The sequence below is a fragment of the Aplidium turbinatum genome, chromosome 12 (assembly GCF_918807975.1).
Source record: "Aplidium turbinatum chromosome 12, kaAplTurb1.1, whole genome shotgun sequence".
Taxonomy (NCBI): domain Eukaryota; kingdom Metazoa; phylum Chordata; class Ascidiacea; order Aplousobranchia; family Polyclinidae; genus Aplidium; species Aplidium turbinatum.
This window is the reverse complement of record NC_137483.1, coordinates 3,540,858-3,567,991: the sequence shown is the minus strand read 5'-3', so window position 1 is coordinate 3,567,991 and position 27,134 is coordinate 3,540,858. Positions and strand designations below refer to the sequence as shown.

General features: G+C 36.5%; 1 protein-coding gene and 1 long non-coding RNA gene across 2 annotated transcripts; one reads left to right on the top strand and one right to left on the bottom strand.

Annotated features, from left to right (window-relative positions):
• Positions 1-2,036: 2,036 nt before the first annotated feature.
• Positions 2,037-12,883, bottom strand: LOC145781306 (uncharacterized). Its single transcript, XM_082593083.1, has 9 exons — positions 12,862-12,883; positions 12,542-12,742; positions 11,055-11,203; positions 10,171-10,300; positions 8,369-8,569; positions 6,720-6,868; positions 5,834-5,963; positions 4,998-5,157; positions 2,037-4,449 (listed from the first exon to the last, which is right to left on the bottom strand). The coding sequence occupies exons 1-9, from the start codon at positions 12,881-12,883 to the stop codon at positions 4,200-4,202; spliced, it is 1,392 nt and encodes a 463-aa protein (XP_082449209.1). The 3' UTR covers positions 2,037-4,199.
• A 28-nt stretch (positions 12,884-12,911) lies between these two features.
• On the top strand, positions 12,912-16,751 carry LOC145780909 (uncharacterized). The gene is made up of 2 exons (XR_014290683.1): positions 12,912-13,041; positions 16,518-16,751. It is a non-coding gene; the product is annotated as an uncharacterized LOC145780909 (long non-coding RNA).
• The last annotated feature ends 10,383 nt before the right edge of the window (positions 16,752-27,134 follow it).

The following is a 27,134-nucleotide window of genomic DNA, read 5'->3' as shown; positions in this document are numbered from 1 at the left end:
GAGGCCTCGCTGGCTTGCTATCACGGCCCCAGGATTGATATGTAAACCTTACAGCGCTCGATGAACACACGATCCATTGGCTGCTGTGCCTTGATTTAACAACGTGATTTTATATCAGGTTTTCGATGACATCACATTATTACCTGATTTATTCTCATTGGGTAATGCAATAAAGAACACCAATCGTTCCTTTTTTTAAAGTTTTTGGTTTGGCCCGACCTGGAATCGATCTCAGACCTATCAGCACCAGAGGCAAAATCCCTAGACCACTCAGCTGGTCAATAACAACGTGACTGTGACGGCATCAAACGCAAGAAGACGTTTAATTGAACCGACGTCAAATCAACGATTTAACCCAACACTACAATTCTTTTAGCTAAGTTTCCTTCCTGAAAAGTGATCGGTTTGTTGTGTTAGTGCTTTTGCTTTTCAACGTCCAATCCAGGCTCAATACATTGCAAAGGAAAATGCAAAAATACATGGACACTTTTTTATATCTTTACAGAATGTTATTAATCACACAAAATATAAACTGAGGCAGCTAAAATGTAAGAACGTGAACTTCAGTTACTTTCAGGCCTGTAGACTTCTCGCATTGGCCTACAGACAATTGCAGCTATTGAAAAAGCAACTTCTTGATCACTTGCAACCTGCGATTTGCACCACTTCGGTGGTCGAGTTGCTATTTTCTTTGGCTTTAGTGCTGGTAGACCTGAGATCAATTCCACTTCGGGTCATACTGAAGACTTTTTAAACGGCATCGGTTGTGTTTTTTCTTGCATAACGCAGTAAAGATAAGTCGAGTAATAATGTGATGACATTCTTAATCTGACTCAAAATTAAAAATGAGCCTTGTCGTTAAAAGATCTTAGCTGTTGTAGAGCGACAGTAAACAAAATCGTAACATTATTATTATTAGCTTACTTAGCCATATTTGATTTATTATTAGCTTACTGTGATTTAGCCAGCATATACAGGAAGCAGTTGACTAGGCCTAATGCGACACCATCGGAAACAACTAAAGGAGCCAATACTAAACCAAGAAAACAGCAAATTTTTTTACTTTTAAGTTATTTTGGCAGCCGATTGTAGCATCGAATAGACAGCGATAGACACGTGTTTCGCCCATGAGGCTGGGCTCATCAGTATCGCGAGCCAAAATAACTTAAACGTTTAATTGGAGGTCTCAATGGCTGGCGTGGAAGCTACACCGTTCTGGTTAGCGAAGCGTCACTGCAGCTCGCTGTGCTAGTGAGTAATCAGCCTTGTGCTGATAGCCGGGAAGAACGCCTTTCTTCACAATTTTTTTACTGTTGGTATTACTTTAAGATACTGTTTCATAACATTTTTTTAACGAGGCCATGTGTGATTTTGAATAAAATTGTCCAAAATTGACGAAGAAAATTTTCTAAAAATTATTCAGAAATATGTTTTGTCCATTTTTACTGCCTTCCTTAGGCAACATAACCAGTTATAAGATCTTCAGGCAGTAAATGATGAAAAGATGTTATCTAAAACTGAAACAATCACATTGTTAGCTAGTTAACTACAGTCTGGAAACTGTCACAAGCTTGGCCGTATCAGTTGGCATCAGGAAGTGTAGCCAGCGTTGCGGCTGCAATGTTGTTCCATGAAGGAAACTAAACACTTGTGTTGGGAACATTTTACTACATTTTACTTACTGTTTACTGAGGCACTAAACTGAGGTACCGCTACCTAAGTGCGTAACCTTGTTACTAAAAATAAGTGTTTATTCTTTGCTCATTTTTAATGTTTGAAACCACACCATAATGTTTGATGTGATTTTGATGTTACTACCTGTATGTATTTTTATTTTATTGTCTTGACTTTGTTTTATTAGGTTTATCTGTTTTTGTACTTCAAGTGTGTTAACATTTTAACGCATCAAAACGAAAAAAATTTATGCTGCCATTCTTTATGCTTACTTGTCAACAAGTTCTTAGGTTTTGATTTTTATGCTTTATTCCAGAATTAATATTCACTCCTCACCGATAAAAAACAAATCATCACCAGCAAAATGGACAAGCAATTTAAATTTAAAGGAACCCTTCATGAGACAGCATGGAGAGAATTGATTTTTTGTTTTAATGTGACAAAAGTTTAAGATCACTTTAACATACTACAGTACTGTATATATTCTACTTTTTATTGCATTGTTGTATACAACTAGGTCGATACCAAATGTGGAATGCTCCTTGTCCAATATAATTTATGGTTATCAATTGCAGCCTGCAAATTCGAAAGTGTTGGACAATTGTCAAATTGTGCATCTTCTTAAATTCTTTCAAGTTCCTTTCTTATCAATGCTACAGTACAATAACCATTATCAATTAAAATTTTAGAGATAATTGCAACTCTACTTAAAAATATCTCAAAACAAAAATTTTGATTTCAAAGTTACAAGCTTAAAATTACACTTGCAGAAAGTCCAAGCGTATAAATTGAGTTAAAGTTAATAATATTTAACCGTTTGTCATAATCAGAGACTGATTGCAGTATGAACATGCTAGATTGTCACGACTGAGCAAAATGTTTTTCGGCAGCCGATCGCCGCAAGAATTGACAGCGATAGGCGCCGTTGTTTCGTTTATGAAACATAGCTCATCCATGGACTTCTAAATAGTAGCACCTGGACTGGACACGCAGTGGCCAACATGTGGCCAAACAGTTGGTACAACAGTTGGCCAACAGTGGGCCAACAGGGTTAGGCCAACAGTGGGCCAACAGGGTTAGTTACTTGGCTGTTGGCCCACTGTTGGTCAACCGTTGTACCAACTGTTTGGCCTCATGTTGGTCACTGCGTGTCCAGTCCAGGTGCTACTATTTAGAAGTCCATGGCTCATCTGTATCGCACCACGAATTCATGTCACATACTATGGAATGCCTCCTTTACCAGTCAAAAGTTGCTTCATCTATGCGAACAAAGCTTAGTAAATATGTCGTATATTGCTGAATCTACAGACACAAATTTCTAATTACAAGCTAAATCAAAACGCGGAAGAATATCCAAAGGAGAAGCGGCGTTTGGATGCATAAACTTTTCCTGCTGCAACTCGTGCAGAAAAGGAAGTCATAAAATTTAAAAAGGCAGTTGAAATCTACCGCCAGCACTGAATGAAAAACAATTCATTAACGTAAAACGATGCAAAATAAAGCGCTTTTGTGAAGCTCCCAGCAATGATATACCCAGACAGTAAAATCCGTCATTTTTACATTGAATCAACGTCTGTAGACGTTAAATCAATTGTTGAACTATGACGAACTTTGCTGTCAGGATATCTTCAGGCAAGACCGTTTGATGGGGCTTTGCTTGGGTATTTTAATGTCAAACATTTTGAACCGAAATGAAAACGACTAAGATTCAGAAATTACGAAATCGTGTTTTCACGACGTTTTGGTCCTCATGCCTTTTTTTAAAAAGTGGCTGCGTATTGAAACGATTGAGATGTTTTACAGCGCCATCATGTGATTTCAACATCGCCATTTTTGTGACTTTGCGAAAGTGCGATTTCAGCAATGAATTATGTTGCTGAAAGTAGTTTGAAAATTTTAGTTGTAGATAGTTTGTACTGTAGAACACCGAGAATTTTCATGAACAACCCTACCTTTTTCTATGGCAGCATTCGTTTTAATCACTGAAGAGTTTTTGAACGAGTTAAAGTAAAAAAACACTGTTAAAATTTTGGTTCAACAAACTTCGCTTGCAAAACGCTAATCTTATGAATTGTATGACTTTTAAACAACAATTGATACTCTGACAATTTTGTTTATTTATTGTTTTTAGCAAAGTCTTCCAATTTAAATCAAACATTTGAGTCAATGTCTTGTCAGAACAAGTTAAAGGAATTAACAATAGACTGAGTTTTGCTTTTAGCAGCATGATAATATTTTTGACCAGGTGTTAAAATTTGACCTAGTATGTCAATTGCTTAAAAGTCAACCATAACACAATCACCGTTAATATTCAAGCAAACCTGGCATTGTCATTCCATCACCAGGTCATACTTGAGGAGCGAAAACTCAACATCACTTTCTTGCAGAGCCGCATTCAACTTAAAAACTGCTTTTAGCATTGCGGTGTTTCGGGATGACGAAGCACAAAATACAAATTAAATCATTACTCGCAAATTGCGAGTAGTTTAAAGGTTTCATGAAATAGATTTAGGCGCTTTGTTTATTTAAACCCTGGCCTCGCACAGACCATAACGGTTGTTGTAGCATTCTGAATCGTTGCTTTTGAAATCTCTGGTAAGATTTATTGCTCCGCAGTCTTTGTCGCCACCAGTATCGGGTTCACCTGGGTACCAGAAGGCGTTTGAAGTAGTGGCTGGTTCACCATCCACCCACATCCACTGACCTTCATGCTCGACATCGTTCAGTCCAATCCAAGTGTGCTCGTCTCTTAGCAGCATAGTGTTGGCTACGGCTCTACGAAGAACGTATTGTATTGTATGTTGTTATAAATACGCTTTCATGACATAAAACAATATTGGGTACACCAGCATAAAGTTAATTAAGCGATTGAATACGAACACTTTTAAAAGCGGGCTTGGAGTAGCAAAATATTTTTTCACACTGGTTTTCTAAAAACAAACCTCTGTTTCCACCCAAAACTTCTCTCTGATTTAACGTAAAGCGATTTGTTTGTCACAGTATTGTCACAGACACCACAATGTTTTTATTTGTGACATTGTAAGTTCTTTTGTAACTTTATTTATTGCATTTCTTTCAACACAGCTTAGACTGGTTTGATATTCAGTTTTACCCAGTGGCGTAACCATTTGGAAAGCCGGCAGGTGGTAGTGAGGAATATGTCCCCAGGGGTGAGATCAGAAGGCTCCAAGTTGATTGTGATAAAAATTCAAAATTTAAAGTGAGGAATGATGCTTTATGAGTCACACTTGCCATTAAAGGATAAAAATAATGTCATTGTCGCAGGTGATGGCAGCTCTATGACGTTAGCAGTCTATACTCACACTCTTGTCCAATAATCTTCTCTCATTCCACTTGTTGCCAAATCTCCTCCAGCACCGAGACACCAATCCCTTGCAGCATTCCAATTCAACTTTGAGGGAGTCATTCGATATCTGAGTCCGTTCCCAACATAGATCCAACCGTCGTTGACTTGACGACGACCTGAAACAACAATTCAGTTCCAAGATTGAAACTGCATTTTTTGATTTTTTTTTTAGTTTGAGTTTTCCGTATGGATCATACCGATTCTCCTCACATGTTCCATGCTTAGCATGTTAGATGTTTTGTATACCGTAGTTTTGAAAAAAAAATCGAAATTTTCAGGTTTACCTTACACCTTTTTTAACTTCTAAACACATTTTGTCATCACTTGCACTGCTTTCAAACGCTCAACTGTTTTATCAACAACTGTAGTTGTTAAATAAAGCAGGAGTAAAGTTACGGTGTTAAAAAGCGGGGTCTTATAGTAATATCCTCTGTTAAATTAATCTGTGTATATTACCAGTCTTAATGAACAGAGCTGGCCATCAGTTATGTAAAGTGTCCTATTCCAACTTCTCCCAGGCTTTCTTAATCATCACGAAAGCATTAACCTTTTCTTGTTTTTCATGAGGGAGGATTAAAATGGGTTGGATTGGGAACGACAAATACGTTTGAGGCCGAATTAGGTCTATAAAATATTAATGTTGCTTTTGCTGCTTTATTCCTGTTAGGTATCCACATACCATTATCACTGACTTTGTAGCTACAGCTTATACTTCCTGACTTCAATCTCACACCAATTTCCTGAGCTACCTGAATGCAATGCGACTTTAATGAAGCATGGGACTAAACTCACTTTGAACTTTGATGATATAGTTCGGTGACCTTCCACTCTCCATAAATATTTCTGTGTATGGAGTCACAGCTTGGCATGATACTTGCTTGTTATTGTCCTCGGCTCTCAGAGAAAATGTAAATAAGCGTTCCTGAAAACAGCATGTATGCCTGAAAGAGCTAGTAAGCGACTTTGTTTCCGAGTTATTGATAACATCAAGTGTTTTATAAGCTATGTTTGTGCTCGTATATAAAAAGTAAGGCAATTGATGTAGTTGAACTGTGTGCATAATCATGGCGAGGTCTATTTGCTGCAAAAGTAAAAACAAAAATATAAACTTACACCAATGCATTAAGAAAGCAAATGAATAGTTGTCGTTCACTCCACTCAGTGGAAGATCCAAGGGGGCGATTGGACAATCGCCCCTTTAAAACACAGGAAAATAACTTTATTCACGGTGTATATGCACGGTCAGGTTAATGTAGGTCAACACATTAAGGTGTTTTGTTGAAATCGCCCCTAAGACTGCTTGCTGCATCCGTCCCTGCCTCCACTACAGTTCCATTTACAACTCTTCTGTGTAGGAATGAAAACACGGACTCATGTGATACATTTAATCATCGGCTCACCGGACTACACGCTTGCTTTTCAACAATGCGATCGGGGGTCGACAACCGGCTTAAACTGGATGTTGAAAAACACCTCTCACGTCCAGCCAGGGTGTATTCAGTGTGTGACTGTCTTTTTCTATAGGCATAACTTCTAAGTACAATACACATAATGGCCAAATACATTAAAGTTAGTTACTAGTTTACTAATAACCTTAAAAGCCTGATTCAATTCAATAGGATCATCACAAAGAAGTTATTCAAATAGATCAAAGATTAGTACATGTGTTAGCAATTACCTGTTGTCGTACTACTTCATTTCCATCTAAATAGAACGCAGTGTTGGTTCCAATTGGAAAAACGTCATAGTAGTCACAGGTTACAGTGAAGTCATTTCCTTCAACTACAGTGAAGTTCCCGTTCATTGTGCTTATCACAGGGTTGGGAGCTGTAGTGTATTGAGTTAATTTATAGACTAAACAGTAAGGTGTTTCATATTTTCACCATTTTTTGATTCAAAAGCCTGGAACCTGATATTGTAAAAACTTGATTTGGAGTAAAAACTTGGCACCCAAAATTTTAGCTCATTATGATTTTATAAAGTTGTGGGGCATGGATCTTGAACTTTCGAATACCCAATTTTCACCTATTTCGAAAACAACTTATCTTAGAGTAACAAAAATGATATCAAAATGCGCAGACAATAAGGTTTCCTACGACAGCTTCTAACTGGTGATAGAAAGCACCCAGATGAAGTGCAGTCTAAAGACACAACTTCTCATGCGAAATAAAAAAATCCTTCTTAGGTTTTCCTACTTTTTTTCTTTTGCACGAGAAGTTCTTTTCTGTATACTACGTTTCATCTGGGTTAGATGTTAGATGTCCAAGCATTTCTCGAGTAGCCACTTGTAGTCGTCCAACAGCCCTTGGTGAAGTAAATGTTGGGCAGCCAAAGTGTGTGTGGTTTGCGTTATTATTATTTTTTTTGCACGTTAGTTACAAGTAGCATATGTTTTTAGATTCCATTTGTGCATTGAGAATCCGAAGCGCCCAATCCTTGTTCGAATGCAATTCAGCCATACCCAGGCAAGCAGACAGAGCTCCTTTTCTGGTAGCATAGTTCCATCGTCGAGGACAAAGGAGTGGAGTCTGGAGGTGCTGTGTTTCCTCTTTTCAGGTGTTAGTGATTCAAGATGAAGCACTGGTATTGTACTCCAGTGAGAATTGTGCTTGAGCAACAAAGCAGTTTCTTGATTTAAGGCGTTTCTTTATCGCTAGGCTAATGATCTATCTGTGGAGCGCATAGACTTGTTCCAGTGACTGGCGAACCAAAAAGAGCTGGTTGGATGCTTGAATGAACTAATAAAAAATCAGAGGGCTTAGGTTTCAGGCATCCAGACGCAACAATCAACGTATCGTTAAGGGGTTTGTCGAATAGATGTCATTACGAATATATACAATATACATAATCCAGTACTCTGCTGTGCAACGGACAAGAGCCAGAGTTGTGGTACGTGAAGTTGTGTTTGTACCACAGCTCGTAATTAACAGACGACGAAGCTCATAATCTTTCCCTTATAATATTTCCCTTTATTATAAGCTTTCTCTTATTCTTCAGAGCATGTTTCATCCCATACTATTATTAGCACTGAAATAGTTTAATTTAAATTCAAACTTAATGTAGTCATGTGCTCCGATTGGGTTAATAAAATTGAGCGAGCAAAATGTAGAGCGAAAAAAATGCACAAACGGGAATAGAATTGCGTGTTTTTGTTTGCTTTTTAGAGTGGGGCACGTGACAAAATGCCCCTTTGGATGTAACACTCCATACATTGGAATTCTTGCCAATGAACTTTTAATGCTTAGATGTTTAGAGCTGTCGATCATTTTGTTCTCGCCATGTTCACCAGTAGGCTATGGCTGAAAATAATTTTCTTTCAGTGATTACCAGTCCAACATTGTAGATTATTCTGACCACTCCATTCAAAATTATATTGACAAGTAGTTAGATTAGAAGTAGGTTGGCTTCCGTTTGAATAGAACAATCGTCCATTGTTAGAACAAATGAATGTTCCAAAGTCACCAACTCTAGCAGAACCAGCCGAGTCGAATTGAACATACACGTTGTCTTCGAGTGTTTGTGAGCAACCTTAAACAGAACAAAAAATTTACACATTTCATCATATCAACTTGAGATATATGTTGTAATGTAACTTGTTATACTCAGTAATTTTTTAACGCAAATTAAAACAGCTTTAAATTTATACTTAAATAAATTTTAACATTCATTGTTTTTATCATTTTTTAGTATTAATTAGTTAAGAATATTTCCGTATGGATTATACCGACTACCATCACATGTTATATGCTTAGCATGTTAAATGTTTTGCATACAGTATGTTTGAAAATCAAAATTTTCAAGGTTACCTTTTTTAATTTCTAAACACATTTTGTTATCACTTGCAGTGCTTTGAAACGCTCAACTGTTTTATCAACAACAGTACTGCAGTATTTAGGGTTGTAAAGGGGTGGAAAGTTTCCGGGAATTTTGGAAACTTTCCTGGAAACTTTCCGGGAATTTTGAAAGGCCCGGGAATATTGGGAATATTGGAAATTTTCACTTGGCATTTATTATGTTTAAAACATTTGTTAAATATTTTATCAATTAGAAAAAAATATCAAAGACCTATCTTAAGCATTTCTTATTTTCTTTAATTGTTATAAACATTGATTTGGTGTTAATTAAGAATGAGGCTTATGCATACTTTTTCAATATTTAAAAAAAATACTGATCATATTTGGGAACACTCACACCAAGGTCCGCGATAGGCTCGCAAATGAAAGGGCGGAAAAGCTAGTATCATCCAGGTCAAACTTGGCATTGTTTGAGCCCTGTGAAGACAAGTCAACTCAAGTTGAAGTTGACTCTGAAGTCGATGACGCTGCCAGAACAGTCATTAGTACATCACCTGAAGAAGCCGTGCAGGAGGAGATGCTAACCGGCAGCAACTAGAACAACGATTTTGTAACTGACTCAGTATTGTTTTTCTTTGTAAAAAAACAGATTGGTGATGATTCATTTTTGGAGTTATTAAACTAAACCATGTGTTTGTATGTTCTTAAATCTTAAGTATTTTAGTTATACATAGTAGCCTACTTTTATTCTAAACAGTATAAGGCCATTATTTTCCTGTTTCAACATCACATTAAGATTGTTTTGAAAGTTTCCAAAAATTCCCGTTAATTCCCAAAATTTCCATGGAAAGTTTCGGCTCTGAAAATTCCCGGGAATTTTGCAACCCTAGTAGTATTTAAATTACTCAAGAGTGCAGTTACGGTGTTCAAAAGCGGATACTTATAGTAATATCCTCTGTTACATTAGTCTGTGTATATCTTACTACCAATCTTAATGATTAGAGCTGGCCATCAGTTATGTGAAGTGTCCTATCCCAACTTCTCCCAACTTTCCTAATAATCACGAAAACATTAACCTTATTTTCTTCATGTTTTTCATGAAGGAGGATTGAAATGGATTGGATTGGGAACGACAAATAAGTTTAAGGCCGAATTAGGTCTATAAGATGTCAATGTTGCGTGTGCTGCTTTATTCCTGTTAGGTATCCACAATTCCACCTACCATTATCACTGACTTTGTAGCTACAGCTTATACTTCTCGGTTTCAATCTCACACCAATTTCCTGAGCTACCTGAATGCAATGCGACTTTAATGAAGCATGGGACTAAACTTACTTTGAACTTTGATGATATAGTTCGGTGACCTTCCACTCTCCATAAATATTTTCGTATATGGAGTCACAGCTTGGCATGATACTTGCTTGTTATTGTCCTCGGCTCTCAGAGAAAATGTAAATAAGCGTTCCTGAAAACAGCATGTATGCCTGAAAGAGCTAGTAAGCGACTTTGTTTCCGGGTTATTGATAACATCAAGTGTTTTATAAGTTATATTTGTGCTCGCGTATAAAAAGTAAGGCAATTAATGTAGTTGAACTGTCTGCATAATTATGGCAAGGTCTATATTTGCTTCAAGAATAAAAACAAAAATTTAAATTTACACCAATGCATTAAGAAAGCAAATGAATAGTTGTCGTTCACTCCACTCAGTGGAAGATCCAAAGGGGCGATTGGACAATCGCCCCTTTAAAACACAAGAAAATAACTTTATTCACGGTGTATATGCACGGTCAGGTTAATGTAGGTCAACACATTAAGGCGTTTTGTTGAAATCGCCCCTAAGACTGCTTGCTGCATCCGCCCCTGCCTCCACATGGCAGCTCCATTTACAACTTTTTCGTGTGAAAACACGGATACATGTGATACATTTAATCATCGGCTCACCGGACTAGACGCACACTTTTCAACAATGCGATCGGGGGTCGACAACCGGCTTAAACTGGATGTTGAAAAACACCTCTCACGTCCAGCCAGGGTGTATTCAGTGTGTGACTGTCTTTTTCTATAGGCATAACTTCTAAGTACAATACACATAATGGCCAAATACATTAAAGTTAGTTACTAGTTTACTAATAACCTTAACAGCCTGATTCAATTCAATAGGATCATCAGAATGAACTTTTTCAAATAGAATAAAGATTAGTACATGTGTTATCAATTACCTGTTGTCGTACCACTTCATTTCCATCCAAATAGAATGCAGTGTTGGTTGCAATAGGAATGACGTCATTGTATTCGCAGTTAACAGTGAAGTCATTTCCTTCAACTACAGTGAAGTTCCCGTTCATTGTGGTTATCACAGGGTTGGGAGCTGTAGTGTATTGAGTTAATTTATACATTAAGCAGTAAGGTGTTTCATATTTTCACCATTTTTGATTCAAAAGCCTGAGATCGGATATGGTAAAAACTTGATTTGGAGTAAAAACTTGGCATTCAAAATTTTAGCTCATTATGACTTTATAAAGTTGTGGGGCATGGATCTTGAACTTTCGAATGCCCAATTTTCACCTATTTCGAAAACCACTTACCATAAAGTGACAAAAATGATATCAAAATGAGCAGACGAGAAGGTTTCCTACGACCGCTTCTAAGAGGTGAAAGAAAGCACCCAGATGAAGCGCAGTCTACAGAATGAACTTCTCATGCAAAATAAAAAAAATCCGTCTTATCTTTTCCTACTTTTCTTTTCTTTTGCGAGTTCTTTCTGTAGACTACGTTTCATTTGGGTTAGATGTCCAAGCATTCCTCGAGTAGCCACTTATGGTCGTCCAGCATTACCAAACCAACAGCCCTTGGTGAAGTAAATAGAGGGGAAGGGCTGCCAAGGAGTATGTAGTTTGCGTTTTTTTTGCACCTTTACAAGTCGCATATGATAATACACCCCATTAGTGCATTGAGAATCCGAAGAGCCCAATGCTTGTTCGGAGGCGTTTCAGCCATACTTAGGCAGGTCGACTGAGCTCCTTTTCTGGTGGCATGAGCAACAAAGCAGTTTCTTGATTTGAGACGTTTCTTTATCGCCGGTCTGGTGATGTATCTGTGAAGCGCATGGAGTGGCTCCAGTGACTGGCAAGCCAAAAAGAGTGTGGTAGCTCTGCGGCGCAGCTCCGGTAGGCCGATATGTGAATGAACTAATAAGAAATCAGAGGGCTTAGGTTTCAGGCATCCCGATACCGACGAAGCTCATAAGTTTTCCGTTATAATATTTCTTTTTATTATAAGCTTTCTCTTTATTATTCAAAGCATGCTTCATCCCATACCTTTATTAACCCTGAAATAGTTTAATTTATATCCGAACTTAATGCAGTCATGTGACCAATTGCTATCTTTTAAATCCACTGTTGGTCGAACAAAACACTTTAAACAAAACACTTCTTACAACCACTTTCAAATCTCCAATTGGGTTAATAAAATTGATCGAGCAAAAAGGAGAGCGAAAAGGAAAATGCACAAATAGGAATAAAATTGCTTGTTTTAGTTTGCTTTTTGTGATAGGGACGTGGAAAAGTGCTATTTAGATGTACTAGTGCATACGATGGAATTCTTAGTGATGACTTCTTGATACTTAGACGCGTGGAACTATGGATCATTTTGTTCCGCATTATTCACCAATAGTCTAAGGCTGCAAATAATTATCTTCAATATTTACCTGTCCAACATTGTAGATTATCCTGACCACTCCATTTAGCATTATATTGACAAGTAGTTCGGTCAGAAGATGGTTGGCTTCCGTTTGAATAGAACAATCGTCCATTGTTAGAACAAGTAAATGTTCCAACGTCACCAACTCCATCAGATCCAGCCGAGTCGAATTGCACATACACGTTGTCTTCGAGTGTGTGTGGGCAACCTTAAACAGAACAAAAAATTTATACATTTCATCAAATCAATTTGAGATATATTTCTTAATGTAACTTTCTGTACTCCGTAATTTTTTAGCACAAATCAAAACTGCTTTAAAATACCTACTTAAATAAATTTTTATATTCATTGTCTATATCATCTTTTTTTTATGTTACAGAGAATTTCACAAATAATGACAAACTTCTTCAATTAATCTCCCGAGGTCATTGTACAAAGTTGCAGACAAATTACCTCGAACTGTTATATGTGGAAGGGCAACAATAATTGGCATAAAGGAAAAGTAAGGTAAATTGTTTCGAACACTAAGATTCAGGTTAGTTGTCAGTGGTTGAAGATAAGTCAAGTTAGAAGTGATCACGTCATTGTTCTCAACACAAGATTGTGTTTCATTGATTGATGATCTTTGTACGCATCCGAAACCAAAGACGTAAAACTGTGAAACGTCCCTGTTGTCTGCATATGTGTTTATCCATTTATAACTTTCAAAATCTTCTTTCTCAAACTGAGCTGTCACAACAAGACCAAGGTAACCAGTCGCTAATGTATTGGTTGGTGATGGAAGGTTTGTTTGAATGGTTGGAAGTGGAATTCCTCCTAAACAAAAGTTGAAACAAGAAACATATTATCAATAGCACATCAAACAAACAATTTTGGTGCTCCATGAAAGCAAATTCATTTTTTTACGAAAGATTATATCATTAGCCTACACACCATGACTGTCGACGTCTAAAAAATCAATAATTTTAATAGAGTATACCAAAGTAGCTTGAATATCTTAATATTAGGCTATGACAAATTTATTGCTATTTTAGTACTTTTTATATATTTTTTAGCTAAAAAATGATTTTGCATTGACGACCATATTTAATTTAATAAAATCAAAGCTAAATGTTTTGCCTAAGTTGGAGCATGAGTTTGGAATTAAAGTTTAATTTACAATCAAATTTTGATGAAGCATAAAACGTTGAATAATTTATTTTTGACTAAGTTTTAAATAGAATTTGTATTCATTGGAATGTGTCTAGTTTTACTTGGTTTGGGTTTGAATTTTTATCCTCGGACTGACAAAACCTTGATAGGCTATTCCTGGCAGTTTCGCAGACTTGGAGAGACTTCTGACGCAGGGCCGCTTGTGTGCTATCTCCAGATATTCAATTGTTGATTTAATAGTATTTTATAAGTATGTCTATACTTAAAAATATTACTTTTTTTATAATTCTTTAAGGGTTACAAAACTGAAGTTCTGCCTATCAAATATACTGCCTTCTAATTAAAAATCTTACGCTGCTGGGTTAATATGATGTGATTGAAAACATAGCCGTAGAACATGGTCGTGCCGGGGAAACATTCGCATCTCTGCTGCAACACAGTCTCGAATTTGGGAAAAACTGTTCAGTTATGACAGCAAATTGTAAATTTTTGGGTTTTTAAAAATATATTTACAACATTCAAGTTTAAGCACATTTTTTTCGCACTTCCAAAACGTTTTATGCTCTTACAGCTATAATAGAGCACGATAAACGTGAAAATTCTACGAATAAAAAAATATCTGCACTTTTTTTCTTGGTTTTTGAAAGTCATGTTACCTGGTACCTCCCTTAATTTGCTTTAGCAGATCCTATTTCGTGGTTTAAATATTCAATACCAGGATAGGGGAGAGATCTAATACACAAAAACGTTAGGAGGCTAATTTAGTTCCGGTACCAATAGAATCTAGGGCCTGCGTGGCCTACGATGTAACATGGCCATGGATGTTATATCGTAGGTCACGGGGCCTAAAAGCAAGACGTCGCCAACAAAAGAAAACAAGATTGTGGAAAACTAATCTAAAAAGAGGCACCGTATTGTCCTTTGAAAAGCATGAGTTGTGTCTAAAATAAAATGGTTTTGATGCAAATGCGCTTGGCTATATGCAAAGAAAATCATGAAATTTTTCCAAAAAAAGTTTTGGATTTTTTTCAACTTCCAAGGCCTCTGTAGGAGTTCTGGCCTTTAAAAACTTCTCGGGTCCCAAATCACAAGTAGCCTTTGGATCCTCTATTAATGCTGTTGCTAAATACATTTGTTATTGTAGTATCCAGGTTAAATCCTTGAAGTCTAACATCTGGGAGAGTCGTGGAATCAGGCTGCCTACAAAGCTAAAAGTATACAAAGCTGTCATTCACAAATATCAATGGATAGCTTTGTTTTTTTTAAGCGTAACCTAACAAACAACGATATCGAATATAAAAACAACTACAATAGGTTGCTAAAATAATCAATATTTTGAAAATACTCACCTTTTAAGGTTGATGTTAAAAACAAAATACACATTATTAGCTGCATTGTGAATTTATGGAACAATTTTGTTTCATCTAGAAATTTGTTTAAAACCTTTGTAGAAAAGAAAGTATTTAATTTTGTCTAATCTTTGAAAGTAAACTAACATTAGAAACTGGAAGCTAAACAATTTTAATAATAACAGCTGCTTTCCTAAACCAGGTATATTGATGACAAACTCAATGATGCTCATGAGATAGCCTACTCCAAACCATGGTATGAGTTACGGCCATTGCTTGTAACATTGTTACAGCCTTTGATAAGATCGGACTTGGAATAGAACTATGACCTGGCACTGGAGCCAGAGGCACAACAAAGCACTACTTTAAAGCAGGATATGTTCCTTTGATCTTCTTTCGTAAGATGGAATTGTAAAGATTTCAGGGCTGATGATGAAAATCCTGGTTGGTGTTGCTTCGTTCAGTGCTACTATACCATGCATTACATTTAGTGCTTTGTAAATGGGACACTCAAGAACGACGTGGTCAGCAGTTTGATCCTCTTTGCCGCATTCGCAGGCCGATGAGGGAACCAAATTCCACTATATTGTATATTGGAATGGAAGCTGCTGAATCCTGTTTAAATTCTATTGAGCTTGACCCGTCGGCCAGGGCTGGTTCATACCAGGGGGCTCACCACCTGGTAGAGTGAAAAACTTTCTGGTGTACTGTAGCCTACAGTAGACAAATAAATATCATACTTTGAAATTAAATGTCTGGTGAAGCATTATTTAGTTTCTGTAAGCTTTGTTTGTCTACTTTTTTGATTGTTTTTTAACATGAAAAATATGTTTGTACGTACATTAATTAAAAACTCAAGGACTTTTTAGCTTCCTGTCTATTGACTCTCTGATCTAAAAGCCGGTTAAGAAAAATTTCCATGGCATGGCCTCAACGCAGGACTGTGCAAATACCTTCAATGTTAGCGATGATCCAACTGCACGTATTGTGGCTTAACTGCAGAAGGTGACACGATTTAAGGCCTAAAAAGTGAAAGCTTGCAATGATGAGGCCCGAAAAGTGAAAGCTTGCAATGATGAGGCCTGAAAGGTGAATGCTTGCAATGATGAGGCCTGAAAGGTGAAAGCTTGCAATGATGAGACCTGAAAGGTGAAAGCTTGCAATGATGAGGCCTGAAAGGTGAAAGCTTGCAATGATGAGACCTGAAAGGTGAAAGCTTGCAATGATGAGGCTTGAATGGTGTGACTGTCTGCACGTAAGCCACAATACGTGCCTTTGGATCGCCGAAGAGATTGTAGGCATTTGCGCAGGCTTGCATTAAAGAACGCCATGGTAAGTAGAAAACAATAAAAAAAATAAAATATCAAGCTCAATGGGAGAAGTTTCAACTCCCAACCTCCTTGCGTACCCCACTGATCATTTGTTATATTTCATGCTTTTGAAAGTGTGTTTATCACAATACGGTGTGTTCTTATTTTACAGAGCCTTAGCGAATACTATGCTGCTGAACGACGAGATCACCTGGATCGAACTCAACTATCTCAAGTATGAAGGTCACTGGATGTGCGTGGAAGTTGTACGAGCCGCTAGTTCAAACTCTTGTTGGTACCAAAGTGAACCATGGCAATGAAGACTGCAGAGAAATTAATCTTACCAGAAATTTCAAAAGTAACTACTCAGAATGGGACAACAACCGTTTGGTCTTTGCGAAGTCACAGTTAAGTGTTTAAGATAAGTGCAGATTATTTTGCATAACATTCAACAAATTCAGCGTGAGTCTTAGTTTGATTTGCACTAACTGGCTATTTTGAAATATATAAGCACCCCCGTTCTTAAAGCGACGTTAAGATTTCAATTATATCAAGTAGGTCGGCTGCGTAGCGGAGTGGTGAGAACCTCTGCGCGACGTTCGAAAGGACGTGGGTTCGACACCGCTCCAGAGCATGCGGCTGTGTCTGAACAAAGATACTGAATGGCAAGCCAAAATAAGGAGATCAGCTGACTCGAAGACTATATGTCACTTCGCTGCTTCCTGTCGTCTGTTGTATCGCGTATGTGATCGCAGTGTACTGTATGTTATTGTAATGGGCGCAAATAAAACCACGATTATAAAACCACGCAAATAAAACCACCGGCTCGGTGGCTTAGTGGTTAGTGCGCCCGCCTCTGAATCGGTAGGCATGGGTTCGATACCTTGTCGGGTCATACCAAAGACTTTTTAAAAATGGTACTGAATCTAATTTCTGCTTGGCGCTGAGTAATGGAGTGGATTCGGGTAATAATGTACTCAGTTGCGCCTCTATACGGCTGCATTGACACTGTCTGCTTTGTAAAGCGCTGAGGAGCAACGCATTCTGCGATGGATACAGCGCTGTATAAAAACTAACATTATTATTATTATTATTACTACAAGTGAAAATATTGTCTTCATAAACCATCGACCACACAAACTTGGATCAAGCAATAAAACGTACCATATTTAGCAACGCTATTCAATGGATGATGTAATACTGCTCGATTGATGACTTTTACTGATAATTAAAGTTTGTGCTTCATGTCGGTTGACAAAAGAAAATTTTATGCCTTGTGTTACTTTGGTGAAAAAATCTACTCACCATACAAAACATTTACGTTAGTCACATTGCAAATTTCTTGCTTCCGATGTAGGTCTACATAATTATAAACAAATGTCAGTTTCAATTACCGGTCCTCATTCATTGGTTTAAAACATTTACAATTACAGGTATGCCAAACTGCGAAAATTAATTTCAGCGGGCAAGGCTGTGTATATTAACATATGATTTCAAAACAACTTTGCGAGCCAACTCTGTATTTAAAATGCATCGTTTTGCATTCGAAAATTATAGTGTCGTATCTCGCAGTTGTCAAACAAAATGCCAACATTCAAAATACTGCCATCAACGGTTATTTTCATGATCCTTCCCTCACAGCTGACACAATACGAAATAAACATCAGGTTTAGTAAACTAATCAAAGATTCTTTCACGTGGAAGCTAAAACAATTAACGTCAGAGCAAACACGTAGGCTACGACATCAATTGTTCTGGCAATTGTTAAAGCTTAAGGTGACAAGATATTGCATTTAATGCTGATTGTTTCACAGAATATTGAACTACAGTTTTTCTAAAAACAGGCTAGAACAGACTAATTATAGTATACATTACTTTATTTATATTACTTTATTGCTACTTCAAAATTTCACAAACAAACAAAAAATAGATTTTGAAATCAAAGTTAGATAAGAGTAAATTTTGGACAGTAGATTAACGAGTAGCATTTATTTAAAAGAACTTGACCATCAAGAGTAAACATTTGCAATTAACAGAAAAAGAACGATGCTTTTCATTTTCTTTTAAAAGTATCACGCGATGTGATACGGAAAAGCAATAGTTTCAGAAAATTGTGCAGACTAAACCGACAGGGAAACACGATTTTATGACTCAGAATCTGAGTCTATTTCCCTTTCGATTCGAGCCAATGAATGCATCGTGGTTTGGAAATATTTTCGCAACATCTCATCAGACGATTATTACTTGAATAGTTATTATGTTGATTGCTTGCTGTATGGCAGCGCTTTATTTTTAATCATTTAAATTTTAAACGATGGTAAAATTGGTTCAATTAAAGTAAAAGCATCGAGTTAGTAATTTCTCTTTTCATTATGTTTTTTTTTTCAAAATGAGCCATGGCACGAGTATCGTATTCTTCCTATGCGTATGGTGCAAAGTGCAGTTGATTATGATTATAATAAGTGCAGTTTGTCTTGCGTGTTTCGATGCAATTTGAAATTAAAAACTTGTTCAATGTGATTTAGTCACACATGGTAGTATACTGTATAACATGTAATACTGATTTGCAGTATACAAAATATTACTCACTCTCTATACAGTTTGAGCACTTTGGCAAGTCGTCAATGATTGCCTAAGTAGCATAAACGAAGAATCGTCACGCTTAACTGAAAAAAAAATCAATAAATATCAATAAATACACTACACGAAATTTGAAATTGATTTAATGGGAGATGCGCATCTACAATGTTTTCCTTCAACGTAGCCAAAGCGCGGTACATATACCATCAGCACTGTCACAGCTTAGCTATATTATGAAAGGAACAATACTACTGTAGCCTACTGTCGAGTGCCCGTACTTGCGTAGTTGCATTCACTGGAAATGAACAAGCTGAAGATGCTATTTTACTACTGTATAGTGAAATCAATTCTTAATAAATTACACTGAGGTTAGATTGTTGTGCAAATGCCAGCATGTGAATGTAAAATAGCAGTAGGCCTACCATATTTGTTTAATCCATTAAGAGGAATATACACGCAACAAATGACCACTCAGCTACCTTACGCCTAGCTAGCCTAGTTTCACACTGGTTGAACATGTAGGGTTTCCAAGCCAAAATAATGTTTACTAAATGTTGCAAACTGAGATATAAATGAAAATCGTCTAGCGGGCCACGCTTTATTCAAAATCCTGGTGTATTGTGTTGCATCTGTTGTTCGTAATGTACTTTACCGTATAAAATCAAGGTAAGGTGATTAATCACTTTTAGGCCTAAGTAATGGAAGCGTTCTATCCAGTATACAGTACAGAACATAACGTTTGTTGCACTGATAAGGCCTGAAAGTTTAAATCGTGTCACAGTCTGTAGCTAAAGCTTCAATTTACAGTATTTCATTGAATCATCGCAGAGATTGTTGGGATTTCCGTGGTTTACATCAAGACTATGTCATAGAAAACTCTTAGTTTGGTAGTTTCCTTACCCGACTGTTAGATCACAAAGACAGTGGACAGGAAGCTGAAACGTTTTTTTTTTAGTTTTTAAAAATTGTACAACTATATTTATTTAGCAACTAAATGAGACTAAATAAAAGCAAATTAAACTATGAAAATGCAGTACGAACAGCTCATGCTCGAGAACAATGGCGCATTGTATCCAACCCTTCATACGAGAAAGGAACATAATGATGATGATGGAATGAGACTTCACAAAGCATTTAATTTCAAAGCATAACTGCAGACAGGACGTCACTGTTTCGGTGCAATAAACATATACTAGACTTGAACGCCTTCTTACTATAGGGCGATTTATTGTAACCTAAAAAATTCAAAAAGTGACTTTATTTTTGCGATAAAGTAACTAAAAAGTAACTTTATTCAACGAAAACAAGAAAGCGAAAGAAAAAGCAGCAATTCAACATAAAAAAAACATTTAAATTAACTTAAGTTTGTGCTCAAATCATAGTTGCACATTCAAATTATACATTGCTGGGAAAACAAGTGGTTAAGTATAGTTAACTGTTTTGTAACATAATTTGTTTCATCGAAAAAATTACGAGTTTTTGGGAATACAAGTAATGCGAACAAGCATGGGCTCGTGCAAACCATACTAGAAGATATATTAAAAGTCTTGGCATTAGGCCTACATAGAATGCAAATCAATCTCTACGGTAGCGATGAAAGATAAATAAATAAGGGAATTAGGCAAAAAAGTATGCAAAATAAAGTGACCTATCAAATGAAAAGTAACCTAAGAACACAAAAGTGACTTATGGTAACTTTATAACTTTTTAAATATTGACCCCACGATCTTAAAATTTTGGTTCCATATTTCTTTTGTTAATTGGTATAACCATGGCCACCTGGAGATGTGGCCCGATTTGTCACATTTTGCAGATTTTGATTACAGCTACTGCTAGTGCTTAACTGACATTTTTTGAGATGTTTTTACTTTTTGCTGTTTCCTAATGACAAAAAACTTTTTTGTTGCCTTGGGGAAGCAGTAGCACATGAGAAAAAGTAAGTTGAAAAACGCAAAATCAGACTGTTATTGAAAATTAACAGTCTGACTAAAATCTACAAAATGAAATTTTCTTTGTTTTTCAACATGTGAGGATGTTAAAACCTATTGTGTCATCTGGGGAAAAGAACAAAGAAAGCATAAAAATCTAATTTTTAGAAAAATTTGTTTAAACGTTCGCCCAAAGTTAGAAAAACCTGGAAATTTCTGCAAAATGTGACAAATCAGGCCGTATCTCTAGGTGGCCATGATATAACCAAAAAAAAGTAACTTTAGTAACAAAATATCGTTCTACTTATTAAGTGGTGAATTTTCCATGATGTTTTTACTCTTTCATATCAGAAGAACATGCCCTGCTTTCAAGTAGTGCTTTTGTAGTGCTTCCTGCTCAAGTGCCAGGTCGTGGTTCTATTCTAAGCCGGCTCCTACCAAAAATTTTAACAAATGTACTAACGAAGGCAGTAGCCTATTCATACCGTAGTTAAAATAGATTATGAATATTACTGAGTGGTCATTAATATATCTGGTTGACAGGAGAGCAGTTATTATTATTAAAATTCTGTTTAGCAATAATTTTTCTAATGTTAACTCACTCTCAAGGGTTTTACAAAATTAACTACTTTCTTTTTTTTTGAAAGGTTTTAAACAAAGTGTCAGATAATTGTTGATTTTGTTCCATGAATCCACAATGAGGCTGCTCATTTGTATTTTGTTTTTAACATCAATCTTCACTGGTGAGATTCTTCAAAATATTGATGATTTCAGAAATCTATTGCAGTTGCTTTTATAGTCAATATCTTTTTTGTAATGCTTTGGGGAGAAAAAAATTATCAGCCGTTAATTATATCACAAAGATTAAAAGTTCACACCGTGCATCATCGCATCATCAATTTCTTAAGTAAATGGTTTGGACAATTGTTGTTGTGTTTGGCAAATTAAAGTTGTAGGCTTCAGTCAAGCCAAAATCAAAATTGGGGCAAACGATATATAAAAAGATACCAAATTTTTTTTTCAAAATATTTCGCTAAGGAAGTCGCTCAGACCCAAACATTAATTGATACTTTTTCGGTTTTAACGTTTATTTTATTTATTCTTTCTTAACAATCTTGCTTTGTTGGAATTATTGTACTCCAAAGTTTTCCTTTATACCTGTTACATTATTGTTTTTGTTCAGGTGGCAGTTCAACTATTGAAACCTTTCCTCCTTTACCAACTAATACATTAGCGACTGGTTATTCTGGTCTTGTTGTGAGAGCTCAATTTGTAGACAGCGGTTGGGCAAATTATCAATGGAAAAACACATATGCAGAAAACAAAGAGCTTCCGAAGTTTTACGTCTTTGGGCCCGGATGCGTTCCCAGGGAATCAATCAATGAAACAATATCATGTGTCAAAACCAATAGAGTGATCACTTCTAACTGGACTTTTCTCCAACCAGTAATGACCAACCTCGATCTTAGTGTTCGAACAGGCTTTTTCTATTATAATGTTTCATCATTGCCAATCGTTCTTGGTCTTCCACTGATAACAGTACGAGGTAACTTGTCTAGACTTTTGCATAAGTAAAAACATTCTTGAGAAATTAATTGAAGAATTTTGACATTCTGTGTGGAATTTATAAAAAAAAATTAACGTATGATACAATAAATGTTAGCATTTATTTAGTACAGTATAATTTGAAGCAGTTTAGATCCAAGTTAAAAAATTACGGAGTAGAAAAATTAACACTGCAGTATATAGCCTACGTAGTCTACCCCAAATTTCTTCAAAGACACTTTTAAATTTATTGTTTTGCTTTCGGTTGAAAGTTACATTGCAGAAATATGCCTCGAATTGATTCAATGAAATCCACACACTCACTTTGATTGCTTCAGATTGTCCACAAACACTCGAATACAACGTGTATGTTCAATTCGACTCAGCTGGATACAATGATGTTGGCACATTCTATTGTTCTAACAATGGACGATTGTTCTATTCAAACGGAAGCCAACCTACTTCTAACCAAACTACTTGTCAATATGATGCTGAATGGAGTGGTCACGATAATCTACAATGCTGGACAGGTGATTATTGAAGAGAATTATATTTAGTTATACTGGTGAATATGTCGGGGACACGATGATCCATGGCTTTAAAGCAACTATATACCCAGACAACCACTTTATCTGGTCCAGATCTCAGATCCGTTACGGACCTGATCAGATCTAGACTTTTTTACATAAAGTGGTTATCTGGGAAAGCTTTTTTAGTTTTACTCATTTTATTCAATACTGTAATTTGCAAACATAAGGCTGATGTAAAGGCAAGGAATTGCTCACAAGCGAAACCAACCTGAGAGTTTAAAAGTAGAAGCAGCCGAGTTTATATTCTTTAGGGGTTGGCAAAATTTGTGAATATTTAAGTTTGCTCATTCACTAATTAATTATGTTTGCTGTGCAGTGTACAAGTGAGTACATCTAGTGCTAATTGCCTGGGGAAAAAAACAAAAAAACTATTAATTTGCGACTTAAAACCAATATTTAAAAAAATAGTGCGGTAAATAATTATTTGTGTTTTATGTTTATTATCAAATTTCAAAGGTGAGCTTATTGACTGTTTTAGCAAATTAAAATGGTTGTTTTTCATAAACAATATTGTTTGCTGTAATGGCTTAGAGAGAACAATATTATCCACTGTTGTCTATTACACAAAGATGGAAAGATTCAGGCAACTCGTCACCACATATTCATCTCAGCATTTTAGTGATGTGCTTTTGGGAATTGTTGTTTGACCTACTTTTTAGCGTTGGACTTCATGCCAAAGCATGAATAAACAACTATTTACATTGTGGTATTAATTTTGATCTGTTTTTATATAGAGCTGCAACTACTGTAGATATGTGTTGTTTCTTTCAGCATGTTTCAAATTACAAGCATTGTCATGAAGTCTCTCTGCTTAGTTGAGTGTTGATAGTCCTTGCATGTTATTTCAACAACTACCGAATTTGCGGAACTTTGTTCCAGGAAGACATATAATGTGTCTGAAGATGGGCATAAAATTTAGCTATCATGCTTTTCGGTCCTCTTAATAATATTAAATTGTTTAGCCATCTGAAATAAGCCTGAATTCTACAAAAGTAACTTATATATTTGTAGTAGCATTGACAAGGGATCCAAATGGAGACTTCTGGTCTCGGACCCGCAATGTTTTGGAGACCAGAACCTTCCCTTGGAGCTTGAACGTTGAAAAAATACCCACGATTTTTTTTTTTAAGATATGAAATTTACATGCTCCAATTGGATTTGTAAGTAATCCATTTTATTTTAAACTCAACTCTTGCTTTCCAAGAGAAAACTATACCTCTTTTTAATGGAGATAATCAAAATTTGAAGATTTAGAAAAGGGATAGACTCTCGACCACAGAGGCTCATGCAATAAAAATATATTGTTCGGACTTAAGCATTAGAAATTATGTGCTGGAAAATTTTTGTGTTATATCTGTAAATGTTGTATGTTAATATAACCTATTGCTTGTTCTAAGTTATTGCTGTTTTCATTTAGGAGGAATTCCACTTCCAAACATTGAAACAAATCTTCCATCACCAACAAATACATTAGCGACTGGTTATCTTGGTCTTGTTGTGACAGCTCAGCTTGAGAAAAAACAATATGAAACTTATCAATGGATAAACACATATGGAAATGTCAGAGATTTTCCGGAGTTTTACATACCTAATTACGGATGTGTTCCTAGAAGATCAATTAAGAGGACAGAATCTTGTATTGAATTCAAAAGAGCGATCGCTTCTGAGTTAACGTATCTTCAACCTCTGACAACAAACCTGAATATTAGTGTTGGAACCGGTTATCCTTACAACGGTGATGTTTTATCATTGCCAGTTGTTGTTGCCCTTCCGCATATCACAGTCCGAGGTAGATTATCTGAGCTTTTGTAAACGTAAATAGAATCGTCAGATATCGATTGAAATATTTCATTATTCTGTGTAGACCTATTCTATGAAAATAAGTTGACATTAATTTTTATAATGCAATAAATATTACAATTTGTAATGTGTTTTAAAGCAGTTTAGATCCACTTTAAAAAATCATAGAGCAAAAAAATTACATGACGGAGCATATCTTAAATTCAATCTATAAGTGTATAAATTTATTTTTTTGCTTTAAGATTGTCCACAAACACTCAAAGACAACGTATATGTTCAATTCGACTCAGCTGGATACAATGACGTTGGAACATTCACTTGCTCTAACAATGGACGATTGTTCTATTCAAACGGAAGCCAACCAACTTCTGACCGAACTACTTGTCAATATAATGCTGAATGGAGTGGTCAGAATAATCTACAATGTTGGACAGGTAATAACTAAAGATAATCATAGCCACTCCGCATTATCATCTGATATTTGCTCCTCAAAATTTTGAACTTTTTTATCAAAATATGAGAAAAAGACAAATAGATCTTTCAGATCTCCACCAGATGTTGAAGAGGAATCATCAAATCTGTGGAAGAACTAATGCTCCTTGAAATTTGCACCTTTATATTTCTAAACATTCATCCATTTGTCGTCGTCAGCTTCAATTCGCGTCCGAGCCTTGGTTTCTTCTTCAAATCGAGTTTGGTTTTGGATGGTGATATCGCATCAGGCTTTGGAGGCCAAGTTTGTAATGGAAAAGACGTGGGCAAAAGTCACATTGTATGAAGGGTAGGGGACGTGGTTGTTTTAGTTTTTCTCTTCAAGTGTTTCGTTTTTCTTGAGCTTTTTGTATCTTGTTTTTTTTTCTCGAAAAGTTCGGTGCCTTCCCTAATTCTTCTTCTCCAGAGTGATCTGTCACTAGCAAGTTGTTCCCATGATTGTAGATAATGTTTGCATGATTGAGGGAGACTCTCAGCTAATCTTTATATCTCATTTTTTGTCTTCCGGGTGTCTTTTCCCTGTATCCAGTTCATCATAAAGCATTATTCGAGAAAGTCTCGTTGGGTCCATCCTCACGACATGTCCTGTCCAGCAAAGGCGTTGTTGCAATCTGGTGGTTTCTAGGCTGGGCAACCAAACGCGATCAAGGATTGCATCGTTGGTGAGACAATCTTCCAAACGAGTGCCTAGAATTTTCTTCAGTTTCCTCTCCTGGAAATTTTCAAGACATTTGATGTCACGATGTGTAGGTCGACAGCTAAGAGTAATTTGCCAGCCGCGGCAAGCTGGCCAGATGAGAATTGCGGTGTTATATGTTTACCCCACCCTTTCTATGAGCTTCCCATGTGCGTGGGCTGGGAACCCAATGTCACCGCAGTTCATTGGAGACTATCATCATAGATCCGCTCCCAATGTATAAGACCAAACTGTAAGCTTTCAACTCTACCAAGCCTGCCCCCGTTACCCGTGCTATCATCGCCATTGGCTTTGTTTGGCCCAGGTCCAAATTGAGACAAAGGCCATCGCTTGCATGGCTGTTTAAGGTGGTCGTGAGTACGCGAGGGCTAGCACACACTCTTGATCAGCTCCATGTCCAAGGCGGTCTAATAAGATCGAAACGTGCAGCTTTCAGAGAGCTGGTTGCAGCGGGCTTCTGGGTATTCTGTTCATCGAGGCCTGCCGTACAGGATGTCTGCATGTCAAAAAACTGCCCTCTTCCGCCCAAAAGAGAATGCCGTTGGAGAGTTTAAACGTGTTTCTATTAGCCCCATGAGTTTCCATGAAAGAGCCTATAGCTTTCAGTCTGGGTTCACCTCTACACCGCTTTGAGGCATCTCCATAGAGATGGGGGCTGAACAAAACCGTTACCTAGACACTCTGATTTTGCAAAGGCTTCAACCACTATTAGGAATCCATTATGGTGTCATTTGTCATGCACAAAAAATCACTATTGTTCTAAGAAATAAGCAAAAAAGTGTCAAAGAAGGTAGGCTATAACTATGGCAATATTCTTCATAAGCAAGCAACTTAATACTCCTACTAAAATGGGGCTTTTTTGAACCTCAACTTTTATGCTGCCTATTATTTTGAAAATATTTTTATTTTTTTAATTGATGATGTCTCTAAAATTGTTCTTAATGATTTGATACTGATGATTTATGCATGTTGTTTTTGTTTAGGAGGAAATTTACTGCCAAACATTGGAACAAACCTTCCATCATCAACGGTTACATTAGCGACTGGTTATCGTGGATTTGTTGTGAGAACTCAATTTGAGAAAAGAGCGTTTGAAAGTTATCAATGGATAAACACATATGAAGATAACAGCAACACTCAACAGTTTTACGTCAATG